The sequence below is a fragment of the Carassius carassius genome, chromosome 24 (genome assembly GCF_963082965.1).
Source record: "Carassius carassius chromosome 24, fCarCar2.1, whole genome shotgun sequence".
In the NCBI taxonomy this organism is placed as follows: domain Eukaryota; kingdom Metazoa; phylum Chordata; class Actinopteri; order Cypriniformes; family Cyprinidae; genus Carassius; species Carassius carassius.
The window spans coordinates 24381961-24401758 of NC_081778.1; the positions used below are offsets into that span (position 1 = coordinate 24381961).

The 19798-nt window shown below is 37.2% G+C and overlaps 1 protein-coding gene across 1 annotated transcript; it reads left to right on the forward strand.

Annotated features, from left to right (window-relative positions):
• Positions 1–1130: 1130 nt before the first annotated feature.
• Positions 1131–19798, forward strand: LOC132103264 (pleckstrin homology domain-containing family O member 1-like). The gene is made up of 6 exons (XM_059508219.1): positions 1131–1555; positions 2644–2790; positions 9451–9591; positions 13206–13310; positions 17405–17506; positions 19005–19798. The coding sequence occupies exons 1-6, from the start codon at positions 1529–1531 to the stop codon at positions 19695–19697; spliced, it is 1215 nt and encodes a 404-aa protein (XP_059364202.1). The 5' UTR covers positions 1131–1528; the 3' UTR covers positions 19698–19798.

A 19798-nucleotide genomic window follows, 5' to 3' on the forward strand; every position in this document is an offset into this window, starting at 1 on the left:
CTTTGCATCACAGGAATAAATTATTTTTTTTAAGTATATTCAAATAGAAAACTATTATTATTAATATTTTTTTTTCTGTATTTTTGATCAAATAAATGTAGGCTTGATGAGCAGAAGAAACTTCTTTCAAAAACATAAAAAATAGTAATGTTTCCAAACTTTTGGTCTGTACTGTATATATATATATATATATATATATATATATATATATATATATATATATATATATATATATATATATACACACTAGCTTGCTCTATTCTTTTTCTATTCTATCCGTTTTCTTTTTATTACTTAAAAGCCCATGCTACGTGTACTTTGTTGAGCTAACTGAGACTTATTATAGCACTTATATATCATTGCTCTTGTTGTTTTTGATCGCTTCCACTGTCCTCCTTTGTAAGTCGCTTTGGATAAAAGCGTTTGCTAAATGAATAAATGTAATATAAATGTAATATATTTATCATTTAATATAAAATATATGTATTTATAAACATATAATAATATAATATTAAACTGTAAAAACTGAAATCATTCAGCCTTCAGATGCTATTTCTATTTCACCTGACATTAAATATTACTTCTGGAAAGGGAAACTGAATACAGTAAAGTTGATTCAGTCTAACTAAATAGTAATTGATTATAAAACTAGTTAATTTATATTTTACAGCACTACTAAATGATACTGCTAAATATCTCTGAAAACAGTACAAGACTAGTCATTCATTATTCATGCATCAAAATATAGCCTATTGCTGTGTACCAACCCTAACTGCTTATACTGAGAATTTATTTTAATCATAAACCACAGTGTCACATTTTTTTTTTAATTCATTCTACAAATCCAGGGGGCAAATATTGCTCCCTAGTAAAAAGGTTCATTTTTGACACTGTTGTTCAACTACATGTACTTAGTGTAATTCATTTTTAATTGCACATTATTAATATTTTTATTATAAAATTATGATATTATGCTATATTATAATATTTTAGCTAATAATATAGCCAAATACTGTTAGACAATGTAAAATGATAGCAAATACCCCCCCCCCCCCCCCCCCCCCCAGTGACATCATTGTGGTGTCCATAGGTGGAGCTGTGGAGGACAAAGAGAGAGGGACCATACAGTCTTAAGTTCTCCAGCTCACAGAACTCCACATGAGACACACATGAGGGCAGGACATCAGCCCCTACGACACAATGGTAAAGATGATGATGATGGCACCAGCACAGACTTATTTGCTGCTCTAAAGAGCACATTTCTTCGATCTGTCTGTGTGACCACAAAGAAGAAGCCATTGGATGATAATCTGCGCTGCGCGGATCTGGAGGACACTGAATGGAAGTAAATTAGACAAGAGGAGGCAGGCGTAAGAAACAAACGGAGGACCGCCTCATTCAACACCGAGCTTTCTTTGGGTGTAGAGTTTCACTCCAGGATTTTGTTTCGTTGGAGACAACACACTGTGGCACGAAAGGATCTGGATTTAACGGAGGGAGAGCCGGGAAGAAGCCGTTTTATTGAGTCATGAAGAAGAACGGTTCAACAAAGTGGGTAAGACATCAAGTCCACTCTTTTGTCAGAGAGGAGCGCCGCGAGCCTTCGCGCACAATGAAGTATGAAACTCTGCAGCATGTACACTCTTCTTTATTTACTAAAACATTTCCAACGCACCAATGCAGTACACGAATTACAATTATTTTATTCTAGCTGTACATTTATAAGTCGACGTGATATTATTTCGCACGCCTTCATTTGGGAGTAGTTGACCAGGCTCAAAATAATGAAAGGAGTACCGTAGCCTAATGCTGACTTTATTTTATACGCATGTTTTATTCACACGAGTAACGGCAAGGTACAACTGAAAAAGTTTGCCTTGATTTATTTTCATATCACATCAAAAATAAACAGAACCTAAGTACTATAAAAAGAAGCCAGTATTACAGTTTCTAGAAAACTGAATAAGACTGCTGTCATATGACTAGGCCTATATTAAACAGATTTTTTTTATTCTTTTTAATTCAGACTGTAACTTCTTATACACATTTTCTAACAATTTTTATTCATCTAAAACATAAATTCTAAAAACCCAAAAGGAAACTCTCAAGGGAAGGCATGGTTTGAAAAAATCTATTTATCTTCTGGGACTACAAGCTGAACACTTAACATGCAGTATTAATGAGACGATTAAATTACTGTCCAAAATGAATAAAAAGCATTATAAATGGGACTTCCAATATTTCCTGTCTAGACTAGCAGGCGAAGAATTGCCATGTTTCATACAGAATATGAAGATTACATGCATAAATAACTGAGGAAAGTCTTTTTCTGAATAATAAACAGATTATGGATATTGCCCACTCTGTCTGTGAGATCAGCATAGTAGAAATATTTTTTTCTTGTTATTATTTTGCATGTACAAAGCCTTTTCTTATCACACTCAGTTCAAACTGCAAGATCCCAATGTCTCTCCCCCGCTCAAGAAACTACGATTGTGTCTCAAAACCTAGTGAACTGCCTTCCTCGACAGCATCATAGACCTACAAAGGCCTAGAAATGCTGTTAAGGCTTTGAAACACATTAAATTAGATCATAACCAACTGGAAAGCTGAAGTCCCACAAGCATGTCTTTGTTTTTTCAGGGACCTCAGGACACCAATCAACAGCCCATGCAGCCCGACAAAACTGGCTGGATTCGCAAGTTCTGTGGCAAAGGAATTTTCAGGGAAATTTGGAAAAGCAGATTTGTTATTCTGAAAGGAGAGCAACTCTACATTTCTGAAAAAGAGGTTAGTTTTGGACAACCCTTTTTTTTTCTTTTAATGCTTTTCTCCACATTATCATTCGATTGATGAGATGCTACTTGTGTAACATGCTTGCAATGATATTCAGTAATGCCTTCAGTGTGAGAAAGGAAGTAATGCGTTCCAGTTGTGTAAAGGCAAAGGCAATATAAGGGTACATGTCCAGTGTCCAAAAACGTCTGAAAAAAAATATATAACCTGTTATTGTTTTCTGATTACTTATTACATAACTTTCAGGTGTATAACTGTTCAATGACAATTCATTTAAAAAATACAAATAAATAAATTAAGCAATGCATCTTATCTTATGTGTAACATACGCACTATTTATTGCCCTGATTATACATAGTTATTGGTTTCAAAAGAAATGATTTAAGTAAATGATGACAGCCAAAAAAAAAAAAAAGTTAGGCCTAAGCCAAAAATACAAATTCTGTCATCATTTACTTATGTCATGTCTTTCAAAATCCACATGACTTTTTCTTCATTGGAAAGAAGTTTTGAGAGAATGAAAGTAGATGAAAACCAGGGAGGGTCAATCTCCAAAAAGGATAAACAAAAAAAAAAAGCTTCAAAAGATATTATAAAAGTAGTCCATACAACTCATTATTCTTCTTCATTTTATGAAAAAACTGCATTTTGGATTTTTTTACACAAAAGAAAACTCAATGAGTAAATAAATAAACTATCCTTTTTTTATCCTGCTCTGCTCAGGTCAGGCTTGCTGTGGTACACAGAGCTGCGTTTTTCAGTGTTAACACCTTTATTCTGTTGCAGACATTGTTCTTGAATTAGAGGCGGATATGCTGAAATTCCAAACATGATGAGATAAACATGTAAACATTCACTTGGCAGACTATCATTTCCAAGTCCAATGCAACACATACTGTCAAGCATGTGCCTGACATTGTGGTTCCCTTCACTTCTGGATAAAAAAAAAGGTTTAAAAAGAGGTTAAACAAGTTTAGTATGCATGAAGGAATAGGAAAATAAAGGGCCTTTATTCAGGAGTGAGGCTGATTTACTGCAGTGTGGGAGGAAGAAGGGAAGGAAAGCAGGATTGAGGTTGAGTCATGGTCACGCAGAAGAGTGTTTGCTGTGCTCAGCATCAGATCAAACAATGCCGAGGCAGCATATGGGCTCTGGCTCACAGCTCAGAGGGAGGATTGACCCTTTTAGTGCTTAACAGACTGAGGTTTCATCATGCTGTCGTCTAGATGTTTCTCTCCAGCTGTCTAGACAGACAACAGATTTTAATGATCCGATGCTGTTGTTTTGGTATCACGTTTCCTAATAGATGAATGCCAAAATGATACCTATATTTACTTAGTGGTCTGAAGATCCTAGCTTGAGGGGTTTAATGTAGTTCTACAACATCAGGGATCTGGGCTTAAACTTTACAGATTCTTTTTAAAATATTTTTTACACAGTCACCCCCATATTGAAATGCTTTCATCATTTACTCACCTTGATATTGTTCCAAACGCACATGACTTTCATCTGCAGAAACACAAAAGGAGAATATTTGAAAAATTGTGCTGACTGCAGTTTCAGTGAATAGGAACTAAGGCTTTCAAGCTTCAACAGTGTCAGAAAGCATAAAAAAGGATTAATTAAAGACTATTTTCAAAAATGTATTATGGAAACTAGTTTTTGCCAAAAAATACCATCATCTACCTAGTTTAAAAGTATAAGCACACCTCTCTTTACCAAACTGCACATTCTGAAGTATCTGCAGTGCAGAGTACAGGCTAAAGTATGAGCACTGGCTATAGCGAGCGCCACTGATAACCCACTGGCCATTCATTGAATGTGATTCTGCTTGAATCAAATTAACATATTTGTGTCAGATGATAGTAGACTGAAGGGTGGCAGTAAACTGAGAATATGTCCTGTAAAACTCTTCCAGAACAGCTCACATGAGCAGATGTCATGGGAGTGTTGTTCGGGGTCAGATTCCTGGCCGCTGATGTGGCAGATGTAGGGAGAGTCCATAGATAGTAGAAAAACTTTTTCCCACTTGCCCAGGACTATCTTCACATTCACACACTTATTCTAGGAGAGTGTTCTCTCATGAATGCTTGAAAAAAATTTAATCAGTTGTATTCTTCTGTCTTTTTTGTCCCTAAATGGCATCTACCAGAACTTCAACATGAAAATAGAAGAAGATAAGAGCTGTCTCTCTGTGTCGTCTTGCCCTCTCAGGCCCAAATAAGGAAGCTCTGGTCTTCATCTACTTTGAAAGTATATTATATTGCTCTTCTGCTTTTTGGAGTCATATGTGAGAAGGTAGACATTGATCTAATAACCACAGCTTATTCTAGGCTCGATACTTCCTCTTTACAATGTTCTTTTCCCATTTGCTCATCTGGTTTGCCTTTCTAGCACTGAAATCATAGTCCTTCCATGTGGGCGATTCGCAATCAGTATCCACACTAAACAGAAACAGATGTAACAAATGAAATGTAGTTTTGCCAGTTTCATATGAACACTCCATTATATCACCTTCATTTTTTTTCACATCATAATCAGTCAAGTGCTTGAATTAGTTTATGCGTCCCATTGATCTCACTCCAGTTTACTTGTCATATTGGTACATATGTATTGCATTTCTCAATAAAGAGATCTGCAGATGTCAGATGTGCTGAATTATTCTAGCGTTGTGAACTGGTGCAAATGGAAAATGTCATAAAATGAGATCATGCAGTGCAATAGTAAAAGTAACATGTCTACAGACTTTACTGTATATATTATATGTCATACATGTACAAAAATGCAAGGAAAGACATGTGATTTTTTCTTTTTTCAATTGCCGGCATCGTTCTCTTGGGTGGTGGGGTGCAGTCGTCCACCTACATTAACACAAGAAGAGCAAATGAAATTGATGGATGAATCATTTCACACGTCAGGGCTTGGCACAGCTGTGACTCACTTGCTGGAAAGCGAGATCAACAGAGGTTGCAATGCCTTGTATAGTCATCAAACCATTTCTTCTCCTTCTGGTTTCTTTATGTGTTTTCTTTTGTTCCACAAAGTATCAAAAGGGATCTTGGTCACACTGTGCCAGATGATTATTACTGCAATTGCAAGTTGTTTGAAAGAATTTAAAAGGACGGAAGGGAGAAATTCCAGCAAGTTGTGGGCTGTTATACTCTGGAACAGCAAAATAGCATCAGGAAGCTCAAAATGAGAAGCTTGTTGAACTGAAATGATAAACTCTACAACAGTGGTTCTTAAAGGGATAGTTCACGCAAAAATGAAAATTTGATGTTTATCTGCTTCCCCCCAGGGCATCTGAGATGACTTTGGTAGGTGACTTTGTTTCTAGAGTAGAACACAAACCAAGATTTTTAACTCAAACTTTTGCAGTCTATCAGTCTTATAATGTAAGTGGATGGGAATCACGGCTAAAAAAAAAAATTAAACCCTGTGGCTTGTGACAATACATTGATGTGTAAAGACACAAAACGATCAGTCTGTGCAAGAAACTGAACAGTATTTATATCGTTTTTTACCTCTGATTCACGCAATGTCCAAGCTGTTAGAACTCTCCTGAATGTGTCCTCCTCAGGAGCAGGCGTGTGAGGCATCTTATTCTTCTTTTGCTTTATGGTGGATCACAGACTTATAAGTAGATTAGCGCCACCTATCTCTCAAGTGGACAGTTGACATTTCTAATCGAGATTGTAGATAGTGTCAATGGTCCACTTGAGAAATAGGTGGAGGTAATGGACTTATAAGTGTGCGATCCGCCATAAAGCAAGAAGAAGAAGATGCCTCACACGCCTGCTGCTGAGAACACGCATAGGCAGACACGCAATTACAATTTCAAGGGAATAATCAACAATTATGATTTTTGTCATAATTGTCATAATCGTGCAGCTCTAGCAAAAAGGCCAGGAAAGAAGGCAAAAACAGTTCCCATATCTTTTGTTGTTATGGTCAAAGGCCTTGTAGTTTTGTTGAATGTGGCTTGCGGTGATATGAATACATTTTTAGCACTGTGTTTGGCCACAACTTGATGTCCAAAAGCACCACTTGTAAAGCAAAACCTGTTTTAAACCACTGTGCTAGAAGTCAAAGAGGAGACACCTTCAAATTGTCTTCAGTAGGTTTGTAACTGCGGATGTCAACTTGTCAACACCCTACATGAAGCGGCTCACCCTTTCTTCCCTCACCTGAGCAAGCAAACTTGCTGTATTTAACCCTACAAGATGTCTCCGGCAGCTTTCACATCATAAAGCAGCATTGGTTGTATCATTCACAGATTTCTACTTAAACACTTTGCAGTGATTTTTTCAAATGTGGGCAGAAGGGACACATTGCAGAGGAGTATTCATTTCAAATTCCTCTCTCATACACCCTCTCAACTGCAATGTGTGACCCTAATGGACGTTTATGAAAGGATAGACGGGTTAATAGAGAAAGCAAATATAAATTTGAATAGTGAAATTTCCTTTCATACAGAACTTGACCAGCCCTTTGAAAGACAGTGAAACATGAAACTATGTCTGCTTGTCTCTAAATGATTCACCTGGCTTCAAACTGAAACAAAAGGACACTTGAACAGGAAATTCTCCATAATACAGTTGTGTTGAATAACATTAATATGAATACACACTGGAAACTGTGCATTTGAGCAACAAGAAAATGTGAACAAAAACCAGCAAACCTTAAAGGATTTTTTTTTTCAGGCTAATACAAGTTGAGCTTTAAACTGCTGCCATGGGGTCAAAAATAATGCTGACTTATATGACACAGAGGACAGAGTAATGGCTGCTGACCCCAAATGTATTAATATATAGATATATTACAAAAAATAAAAATAATAATAACAATGGAACTCCAAGGAAAAAGGAGAAATTAGAGCATTTCGACTTTAACTTCTTTAGTATAAAAATGGCATAATTTGAGCAGTAAATTTGTTAATCATCCACTTTTTCTCTGGATTTAGCCGATTTCTTTCTTACAGCTTAAGTTTTCTGAACCTGGAACATTTCTGTAACCTCACACACAACAAAAATATTGTTTACAGCTCCAGACAGCTTTAGTTAGATAACAGAAAGTATCTTGATTACAGAGTACAAATCAGGCAGACCGGCAAAACTGTGCACTAATGATCACAGTAGTAGTTCTTTGTCCCTTCACAGTTTCTGTTGAGAGACAATGCTTTGGCAAACGATTTTCTCTAGCTTTCTTTTCATTGTTTAAGATACTATTTTTGACTATTCACACTGTGTGTGTGTGCATGTGTGTGTGTGTGCATCTCCTCTGCAAAATGTGTCTGTTTAAAGCTTAATGTACACAAAATTAAATATAGACAATGCCCTTTATTTGCAGTTAAAAAGGTAAAAACTGGCTTTTTGCTTGAGCATCTTTCAGTTCTGTTTTAAAAAGGCTTTTTAAATGTTATGAAATCCAAAATTGAGCACATGTTCATATACAATTAGAGCATAACTATAAAAAAGTAGTGGTGTAGTTTACATTCATTCAAAAGTATTTTTTTCTGCATGTTCTCAGATTACAGATTACTTTGACTGTGCCAGATTTGTTGTCAGATATGTCAGGGTCACTTTACAAGTAATGACAGTGAAATAAATATCTAAAGCTTTAATGTGTTATCATCACACACTTTATTATTATTTTTTAATTCAGATGATTTTTACCTCACTTAAATGCCTAATTTTCATTCATTATATAGTGCATTATAAGTCATAACAGCATACTTCATTATTTTCTTGAATCTAATTGTATTGAGTTCTCAGTGTCCAGTGTTGAGTGCAAATACTGTATACTGTGCCCTGACTATCCTCTCCTGGAAAAAAGGATTGGATCAGATTGCCAGTTAATTGTTGCCATTGTACTGCTGGAACAGTAGATGTACTATTTGTACAGCCATTCCCTGTTGTGGCACCCCACTGTGCACTGGGTGTGATGCCAATCTCTTAAATACTGCACTGTAGAGCGACTCTGTAGTACAGAACACAACAAGATGTGTGCTTGCATGCATAGCCAGCATTTTTGTCTTTAGTAGAGCGCTAATGTAAATAGATTGTGACTTAATGAAAACGTTTGGCAGGTGATAGCAAATCAAACCATGGTGTTCACTGTGAATCTGGGTTAAAAGGTTTTCTTCTGCCATCTATTATGCCAAGTGTTTCTGCCATAATAGAAACACTTTTTGAGTATTGATGCACCTAAATGACAATTCTTGGCTGAAATGGAAAATTCTGGACACACTGGGCAGTAAAAACACTCATTTTAAATTAGCCTTTGTTTGGAATAATTAAGCAAATTCATATTTATATTTATTTCTTGAAGACTTCTGAAACCTGTTTGGGATCTGAGTCAGTTTTCAGAAATGTACAATTATACATGTATTATTAATATTATATTATGAAAGTACAAAAATATTATTATTACTGATTTAAATAATAATCACAACAACTATTATGATGATTAATGATTAAATAAACTATTACTAGTATTAATCAATAGTTTTAGTCATTACATTAAACATTTTAAAACTACTAAAATTACCCCTTTAATTTATTTCAGAACATATACATAAATATTGAGATGTGTGTTATCAATTTTAAACCAATTTAAAGCACAGTAATAAAACCAAATCTATACTTTCTACAGGTCAAAGATGAGAAGAAAATCCAGGAGGTGGTGGATCTCACCGACTACGAGAGATCTGAAGAACTTCGCAAGGCCAAAAGCAGGAGCAAAAAGAATCACAGCAAGTTCACGCTTCTGCGTTCACGGCAGCCAGGCAACACGGTCAGTCTGTACAGGAAGTTGGGTTTCACAGCAGAGGATAATAGCTAATGGCTTTAGGTCTCACACTAGAGAACTGCTGGCATGCTTCATTAGTCAGATTGCAGTCATGCTGTAAGACAATGATCACCTGTTGCACAACTCAAAGTCTGTTTCACTTCATGCATTCAAACATATTAGAGCAAAAGGAAATAATAAGAAAAGAAATAATTAAAAAGGGGTCTTGACTGGTTATTTGTTCATACAAACATTATTCAAACTGCTTCTGTAATCTGAACAGGACAATTCAAAGAGTCACACCTGTTTGTGAACACTATTTTCTATACCAAACACTGACTTTGTGAATGCAGCCATTTAAGGGTTAGTTCACCAAAAAATGAAAATTATGTAATCAATGACGCACCCTCATGTCGTTCCAAACCCATAAGACCTCCGTTCATCTACGGAACAGTTTAAGATATTTTAGATTTAGTCTGGTTTAGTCCGGTAATAGTTTTTTTTCAACCGGTTTATTGAATCGGACTGTCCGAAAGAACCGGTTTGCGGAAAAGAACCGAACTTCCCATTACTACTGGTGATCCGAAAACCGATGCAACCGGTTCTTGACTCGAGAACGAGTCAATCTTTCGTTCGTTATCTGGTTCGGCTCTGTGTTCATCTTCAGTTCTCTCTTCACAGCGGTTCAGTCAGTGTACTGTTTGAATACATGAATTACTCCAGGATATTGGTTTGTTTTTACTCAGAGGGAGTGTCAGCCACATTAAAAATGTTAACAGCTTAAGTCATTTGTGGATTAATGCTTATTGGATGCCCGAACTGTTTCAAACGATTCAGTTCGATTTGGTGAACCGGTTAAATCGAATGATTCGTTCGTGAACCAGACATCACTACAATGCAGTGAACGCACTCACAACAGACCCGGAAGAGAAGACAATGCTGAATAAAGTCATAGTTTTTGTTATTTTTGGACCAAAATGTATTTTCGATGCTTCAACAAATTCTAACTGACCCTTTGATGTCACATGGACTACTTTGATGATGTTTTTATTACCTTTCTGGACATGGACAGTATACCGTACACACAGTTTCAATGGAGGGACAGAAAGCTCCCGGACTAAATCTAAAATATCTTAAACTGTGTTCCGAAGATGAACAGAGGTCTTACTGGTTTGGAACGACATAAGGGTCATTAATGACATCATTTTCATCTTTGGATGAACTAAAAATGAATGTTAGTTCACCCAAAAATGAAAATGATGTCATTAATGACCCTTATGTCGTTCCAGTATACCGTACACACAGTTTCAATGGAGGGATAGAAAGCTCTCGGACTAAATCTAAAATATCTTAAACTGTGTTCCGAAGATGAACAGAGGTCTTACGGGTTTGGAAGGACATAAGGGTCATTAATGACATAATTTTCATTTTTGGGTGAACTAACCCTTTAAGTCTCAAGTCTAAGACAATATTAAACAATAAATCGTACTCTAGCATAGTTTGCATGCTGGTCTCTTAGCACAAACTTGGACCGACCTCTGTAGTCATCCTATCCTGAGTAATTGGCTTTCAGTAAGAATGGCTTAGCTTATTGCTTTCACCAGCTCACCACAGGCCGCCACAAATATCCTTCATCCTTTAGACCAAGACAGATAGTACATCTCAACAATTTTGTTGAGGCTCCTTGTTTCTTAAAGGTGAAGTATCTGATTTTAATACTGTCTTCAATTAATCCAGATACTATAGGTTAAATATCTCTCTATCCATCCATAAGCCTACAAACATAAAGGCTTCTTGAATTTTTTCAGAGCTTGATTTTTTTCAAAGGCAGCATTCAAAGTCTTTGCTTTTCTATTTAAAAAAAAATATACAAATAAAAAAAATTAAATTCATTTTAACTCTGCTTCCTTACATAAAATTCTAAATTTTGCCACTTCAATTAAAAATCAGTACAATTTACAAGGCGTTTTCAAAATGGCTCAATGTATTGTGCGAGTATGGGGAAATCTAAAGAGAAACAAATCATTTTTGCAATTATGTTTGGTGGAAAATGAAATGTTTTAAAATATAATTCTCACCTCTCCAGAAATGCATTTTTTAAATCAGTATCAGTCCTTTTAGAAGTCTGCATTAGTTATATGTAGATTTAAAGCTTTTCTGGTTGTCTAGACTCTACAGCACATTTGTAGGATTTCTGATGAAACATTAGGGGTTACGTCTGACCAATCCTTTAAAATCCAACACTGAGACAAGGGGTTAATCCACAGGAAACTAACATGGAGGGTCTTAGGAAAATCCAGCAGCAGCCACTCTCCCTCCCAAACACAGAAAAACAGCACTACATGGTTAATAAGTCCCTCTGCCCCACATACAACAGCTGTTCCACATGCAGCTCAACAGGGGAGCCACCCTAATACATGACCTCATGAAAATCACCATCTTTCTGCTTTTCTGTTCCCTGCCTTTTTTCTGCACCTTTAAAAACATGCTTCCCTAACCAAATTTGAATTACCAAAGAACCCAAAAGCCTTACAGAAACCATATTTGTAGCATTATATTTTCCCCTTGAGATCCACCTATGAAGCTAGTCAAGTTTTCTTGCACCCAGTTTGTTTTAAATGACATTTTCTGCCCTTCCGACACCAACAAAGATTAACAAAACTAATTCACCAACTGAATTAACAAAGCTATTTTTGCTGTTAAAAGCATTTCACCTAGCAACTAACCAAACACCCTAGCAACCCCAAACTCTTAGCAACACACTAAAAACATTTTGAACATCTTCAAAATCTCACAATGCCTCAGCAACCACATACCAGCATGTGGAAGTTTTGCATCGAACAAAACTCTTCAGTTTCACACGATCCTTCCAAAATGATTCTAATAGGCTGATTTGGTGTTCAAGAAACATTTCTTATTATTATCAATGTTGAAAATGGTTTAATATTCTTTGTGGACTGGAAATGATTATTTGTTTTTCCAGAATTCTTTGATGAATAGAAAGTTGATAAAAATGTTACAAGTGTATTTGCTGTCACTTTTGATCAACTGAATGCATTCTTACGGAATAAAAGTATTAATGTCTTTAAAAAAATAAATAGCTTTGAGCCCAAATAGTTAAATACAGACTGCAGTAATTAGACTGACAAGGTGTATTTCTGTTTCCCACGATATTTCTCCTTTATTGGATAAAGTGATTCATCAACAACAGTACAAATACGTAGCATAGGGCGCATAGCAGAGTCTTATCTACACAGCTGCAGCATCAACAGAAGGGCTTCAGCAGACTGTTTGGAAGGCTTGCAGTTTTCTTACCTAATATGGTGGTTTCTGCCTCACTCTGTTGTTGCATCAGCTGTCCATAGACAGAGCCTTATGGCCGTACCTGCTTATTTATGCTTGGCTTACTACATGTTTGTGTCTGCCTAGAACAAGACTGAAGGACTTTTCACCACTTGTGTAGGTGTGAAATGAAAAGCCAGCAGGGTTCAGGGCAACACTGGTCATACATCAGACTATGTTTGCTCTATAACCTCCACTGGCTTATACGCTTGTACTTGGATAAATGAACGTTTCAAACAGCACACTAAATTACATTTTCTCTCATCCGCCACATGTAGGTCCCAAATCTGGTGTTTTTGGCTGTCAGTCCAGAAGAGAAGGAGTCATGGATCAATGCTTTAAATGCAGCCATCACCAGGGCCAAGAATCACATATTGGATGAGGTAAGCTAGACATTTCCATATTTTTGCATTTACCAGTGCTGCTTGCTATTAATTATTTACAACCAGACTGCAAGTTAGCAATGTATTAACCAGGCAATCATACACTTCCATCAAGTATGTTTCTGAACATAGGGTCAAATCATCTTAGCAAACACATAGTAATCTGTTAAAAGCACTCTAAATACCTTTTCAACCACACAGCATCCTAGCATGTTGGTTGGATGTTTTTTCTGACTTGGGTCAGTGTGCATTCACCTAGCAACCATCCAACACACCCTAGAAACTGCATAGCAACATTTAAAAAAATGAAAACTTATCAACCGCATAACAACGCTGAGACAACCTCCCACAACAACCCAGCAGTAATTAGCATAGGCAAGCACCGCTCCAATTTCATCAAAAAATGTGAAATGTAAAAAAACGATTTGTCATTTGCAGGTCCTTGGAGAAGCCCCTTTTATAAAAAAACTTCTAATCACAAAGTTTCCTGCCCTCACATTCCCTGGCCTTTTCACAGTTTGTTTGTGAAGGGATTTGCTCAATTTAAAAGCGGGTCTATAATCACGCTCGGCACACAGTGGGAGAAAATGAATCACTCCACCAAAAATAGATGGCAGTCACGACTTTCAGCGTTAAAGCAGCCAGATCAGAGACTATCTACACCTTCAGCTTCTGATAATGAACAAGATTAAATCTGACCTAACCATCCGTGCTATCTGAGTCCTCCAGATCAATACTTGACATGTTGTGGGGAACAGAAAAAGAAGAAGAAAGTGACATGACATTCAGCCAAGTATGGTGACCCATACTCAGAATTTTTGCTCTGCATTTAACCCATCCAAAGTGCACACACACAGAGCAGTGAACACACACACACACACACACACAACCCTAGGGTTAGGAGTCAAATTCTCTAACCTCTAGGCCTCGACTTCCCCAAACAGGTCACCCAATGTCCTTGATATATATTTAAATAATCCAGAGAGACCGCGTGCCTTCCGTTTCAAATGTCATTGTGGTGTGATTCATTGCCTACATCTAGTTAAATAGGCAAGATCGCTCATACCACTCAACAGGAGAGGAAACAGAAGAGTCAGTACTCGATATAGCTATTCACTATATCAGTTTAAAATGAGAGAATGGTACTGTCATATTGTTCTTTCCAGGATTGTCAACAATTCAGTAGTTCGTACAAACACTTGTACAGTTTCACAATTATCAATACTATGACAAAACCTAAAATGCTATTGAAGACACTCTTTTATTTAAAAATATTACATATTAACAAATGATAAAACTTAGTCTTCAAATATGGATTAAATCATTAAATAAATATTGCTAAAGAAGAAAGAACAAATAACGATAAATAGGGATTTTTGCATTTGCATATAGTTCTTTTTTTTAAGGCTTGGTATTGATTCAAAGTCAATTCAATTCCACTAGACCTTAGTCAGGGAAGCGCCATATTTCAGTTCTGACAGGAAATACAGAAACGTTCAATACAGTATGTTCAATAGATTGTACTGCTGTTCAGCTAAAGAAATGTCTTTACAAAAATAACTCTCAGTAGACAAGGACTCCACAAAGCATTTTTGAATGTTTCTGTTCACAAAGATCTAGCTTTTAATTCTATTTGATTCTATAATGATTAATTTGGGATTATTTCACTAATGTCAACAGGTATGCTTCAATTAATTTGAATGATTGTGGAAGTGACAGAGAAACAAGTTGCACACCAAGATTGGCCACTGTCTCACCAACATCTATAGAGACAATTGGTATTCTACAGTTCTGTTGCACAATTTTCCATCAAAGAAAACAAACAATCTTGGCATTTTAAGACTCAATATCGGCCATATTCTTTTTCTGATTTGCATGGTTTTGTTTTGCAAATAATTGTTCGTCAATGTGCTCCTTATCTGTTGCCAAGCACTGCTGCATGTTACAAGGATCAGAAATGTGTAGGCAGGTTTAGTGACTAAAAGCTGAAAAATATATGCATTCACTAGCCACAAACAACACCATGTACAAATACATACTAGATCTTTACATATTCTCAGCTTACTTGTCTGAAACACACCACCACAAGTAGGGTAGCGGTAGGGAACATGAAGCAGTCACCATGGTGTTGCTAGATGATTGGCATAGTGTTCTAAAGGTTAACTATGTGCTTTCTTAGCAGTAGATAATTCCTGACTGTAGCACAAACAAAGAAATATGAGTAACATACAACATTTTAATACTTAGAATCAAGAGATTGGAACGGATCTTCTCCACCATTAATAAATTAAATTCTATATCAGCCGTTCCCAACCTATGGGATTTAAATCCTGCCATGATTCAAAACTGAAAATAAAGTTCTGAAAGGTTGAAACTAAGTGTTCGAAAACTCAAAATCTTACAAAAAAAGTTTTGCAAGATCGAAAAATAAGATTTGCAAGCTTGCAAAATGTAAAAAAATAAAAATATATCTGCAAACATGTTGTTTTTGAGATTTCCTTCTTCAGAACTGCAAAAAAATTTTTACGATGTTGTGCAAAGAATTTTTCAGAGTTTCAAATTTGTCACTGTTCTCCCACTGTATTAGATTGTTTTCCAGGTTTGAAACCTTGTAAATGGTGATCTGAAAACTGGTGTGCGAATGTGTGAAAAAAAGTTTTGAAACTCTGAAAACAGAGATTTGCAGGCTTGCAAAGTGGTAAAAAATAAAATCTCTTCAAACATTATTTTGTTTTTGAGTTTTCCCTCTTCAGAAGTGCAACACTCTTTTTAATGGTGTTGTGCAATAATTTTTTCAGAGTTTCGAATTTGTCACTGTTCTCCCAGTGTATAGTTTGTTTTCAAGATTTGAAACCTTGTAAATAGTGATCTGAAAACTGGTGTGCCAATAGGTGAAAAAAAGTTTTGAAACTCTGAAAACTGAGGTTCGAAGAGGCGAAACTTATTACATTACATTACATTTGCACTCCTATTGCAGACAAGTTTTTCAGAGCTGAGTTTACAACACCCACTTTGAGGAGATACGCCCACACAGTTGCGAGCTTGCGACTCACGTGATTTGTTGCAGCGTTGTCACGCAGCTCTGCTATGAAACTCTAAAACTCAGACTGAGCGAAAATGAAGCTTCGCAACCTCGCAACTCATCAATCATCCTTAAATTAGAAAGTGCTTTCCATATTTGGATCAGCATAGGCTACATTTGTGAACGCACATTTTCTGCAATGTCGCGCGTCAAGTCAAATCCTCACTCTCTCTTGGTCCCTCTCCTCCTGACTAACAACTTTATCGTATGTCCCACTTGACAGTTTCCATGATTTCAGCTAGTTAAGCATATTTATAATATATATTATGGAATGAATGAAACGAGTTGGCACGCATATAGCCTAGCCTGCAGTACATAAAAGAAGAAGAGTGCGTAGAAGACAGCATCGAAAACTAATAAATTATAGCTTTTTATTTAAAATAAAAGTGATTACAAAGGAAATGTTTACTGTTCATGTTTTTTATTGTATGGAAAAATCCCACTTAAAAAAACAGACCGCCATTACGTTTTTCCTCTCGCGCACCCCCTGGTGGCAGCTCACCACACTTTGGGAATCCCTGTTCTATATCATATAAAGTTAAATCAGTTTGTCAAAAATGATCATCTTTTAAACCAATATTTTGTTTTGTTGTTTACCACCCCTCCTTTAGTCCATAAACCCTGACCAAACACAGTAAGACTAGCCATACACTCCTTGGCCAACAAACAAAAGCCATCTCAGAACACCAAGTCTATGACTGTAGCATTTACAGCATAAGTTTTCTTTTATACAACAGGCTGTGCTTACACACTTGATTCAGTTGAATCAATTCTCAGATCATTCCCTCCTCCTTTGTACTACCCAGAACTCATCATTCATCCACTCTGCCGAACTGCTCGTGTCATTATTTGTACATCATATACTAATAATAAACAGACCCATTGATTAGTCAGTCAATATACCAGCACTCCTCTTGCAGGCTTGCGTGAAACATGTAGCTGCTGCTAGGTTCCATGTTACTGATTTGTTCAGTTGGGCTTCATTCCAGTGCTCTTTGTCCGACCCCTTTAGGTGACAGTGGAAGAGGACAGCTTGTTGGCCCATCCGACGCGTGACAGAGCTAAGATACCCCACACTCGCCGTCTGCCCACCCGCGGGCACCTCATGGCTGTGGTAAGGAGTCCATTTGCTCTGAATATCATCTCATTTAATGTGAATGTCATTTTAAGTCCTTTAAGGCATAGTCTATCAGTATTACTGATAAAATACTTTCTCCTTCATACTTTGTTTTAAGACAATTTAGGGCCCAACGATAAAGATTTTTCTGCTGTTTAGGTCAGGCGAGTCCACTACTGAAGTTTGTAATTTTTAAATAAATTTTTAGTAATGCTACCATGTAGGGCTGGGACAACGCGTCGAGGTCATCGATGACGTCGACGCAAAAAATACGTCGACGCAAAATATGCGCATCGATTCGTCGACCTGTTTTTATTTCTCTAAAAAACGTTTGCAAAACGTTTTCCTTATATGCGCTTAATATACGCGATGGCCGGATCAACATTTTCTATCCAACGTTATATAACCAATCCAGGGGTTTTTCTGCATTGATCTTTTTTTTGGCGGCTGTCAAAGCCTTATTTGATCGGTGAGTGACAGTGACAGGGCGCGTACGAGAGAGAGCCCCGGCTGTGCGCGCACTCACAGTCTTCAAACAACACGAGCGCTTCTTGCTCTCTCCCTCCCTTGTGCATATTAATCAAAATCATTAAACACAATAGAAAAAGGGCGAAACACCAAAGTTTCACGCGCGCTCACGCACTCACAGTCTTCAAACTACACGAGCGCTTCTTGCTCTCTCCCTCCCTTGTGCATATTAACCAAAATCATTAGACACGATAGAAAAAGGGCGGAACGCCATAGTTTCACGTGGAGCATTCGGAGATTTTTTTTCTCCATGACAGGCTGCTGGCTCCCACTGTTAATTTTTTTTTTTTTTTGTAAAAGCACTCTCTGTATTAGCTTAAAGCCCTCAAGTTTACATTTACATACTGTATTCTTTCAATTGCTCTAAACAAGTATTTTTGGGGTGACCTTTTTTATTGAATGCTAGACATCAAGTTGTTGTTATTTTCATCTGAAAGAAGAACTTTTTTTCAGTAAGCTAGGCCCTATGTGTTCAGTAAGCTTGTTTCAGTGAGCTATGTGTTTTCAAGGCTTCAAGGTTTTATTGAATGCTATCTCTATACAAGTGCAAAGTAATGCATTCTTAGTCAGTCTTTTATTTTGTAATTTTAAGAGCAATAAACATATATTGCAATGTTAAGGAATTTATGTTTTTTTTTTCATTCAGATATGTAAATCAACATGTATAAATTGTTAGTAGTCAATTAATGGGGAGATAATCGAAATCAAATCGGTCTGAAAAATTAATCGTTAGATTAATCGATGCATCGAAAAATAATTGCTAGATTAATCGTTTAAAAAATAATCGTTTATCCCAGCCCTACTACCATGACAATTCAGTGTTGAAATATTAAGTTACCTCATCTATGTTGATCAGGTGGATAATTTTACATCCTTATTGTTGAGCCTTTTTTTTTAAAGCACACTTTAAGATTTTTGCATTTACCGTGCAGAAAGACTTTGGTCTAAATCTTCCTACACTTTTTAGGCTTCCACCACAAACTCAGATGGCATGCTGACACTTGACCTCATCCAGGAAGAAGACGTCCCTTCTGCACAGGAGCAGGTCTCTCATGAGGATACCCTCGATAAAGATGTTTCTCAGCATACCCCAGATACCCAGCGCTCCATCACAGACACCTCAAAGCTCTCAACCTGTAATGAGACCTCTGTTAAGTCCCAGAGTCTGCCGAGGAAAAGCGAGAGTGCCTTCGACTGGTTGGAGAACCATAGTACGCTGCAGCTCCGCAAAAAAATGCCTACATCCGACAAGAACCGCTGTGCTTCCATGGATGAGATCCTCACGCACTGTGAGACACGAGCCCTCCCTCACTGCTCAACTTCAGCGCCTGTGCAGCCCATCAGCCAGCTACAGGACCTCATCACCCAGAAGCTAGAAAGAACTCAAGAACTGCTAATGGAGGTACGGGCGCAGGGCACAGGGAAGGGCTCACCGGCTGGGAAGAGCTCCAGGCCGGAGGGTCAGCGGATGGAGGCGGAGAGGCTTCTGGAAGAGGCGGCGTCCACTTGGGGACAGGCTCGTGACGTGCTGGAGGAAGTAAAAGAACTCAGAGCTTTATACAAGCAGCTTGACTCCGCCACTTCTGTCACACTCAGTCCTCCACAGAACGACAAACTAAAAAACCCGCAACAAGCAAATCACCGGAAAAGCATGATGTGAGACTACAGAAAGTCCTCCATTGCATCATTTTTCAATGCACTCTTCCTGTTGACTGTTTTTTTATCCCTGTAATCAACAAAAAATGAATAACATGAGCTATA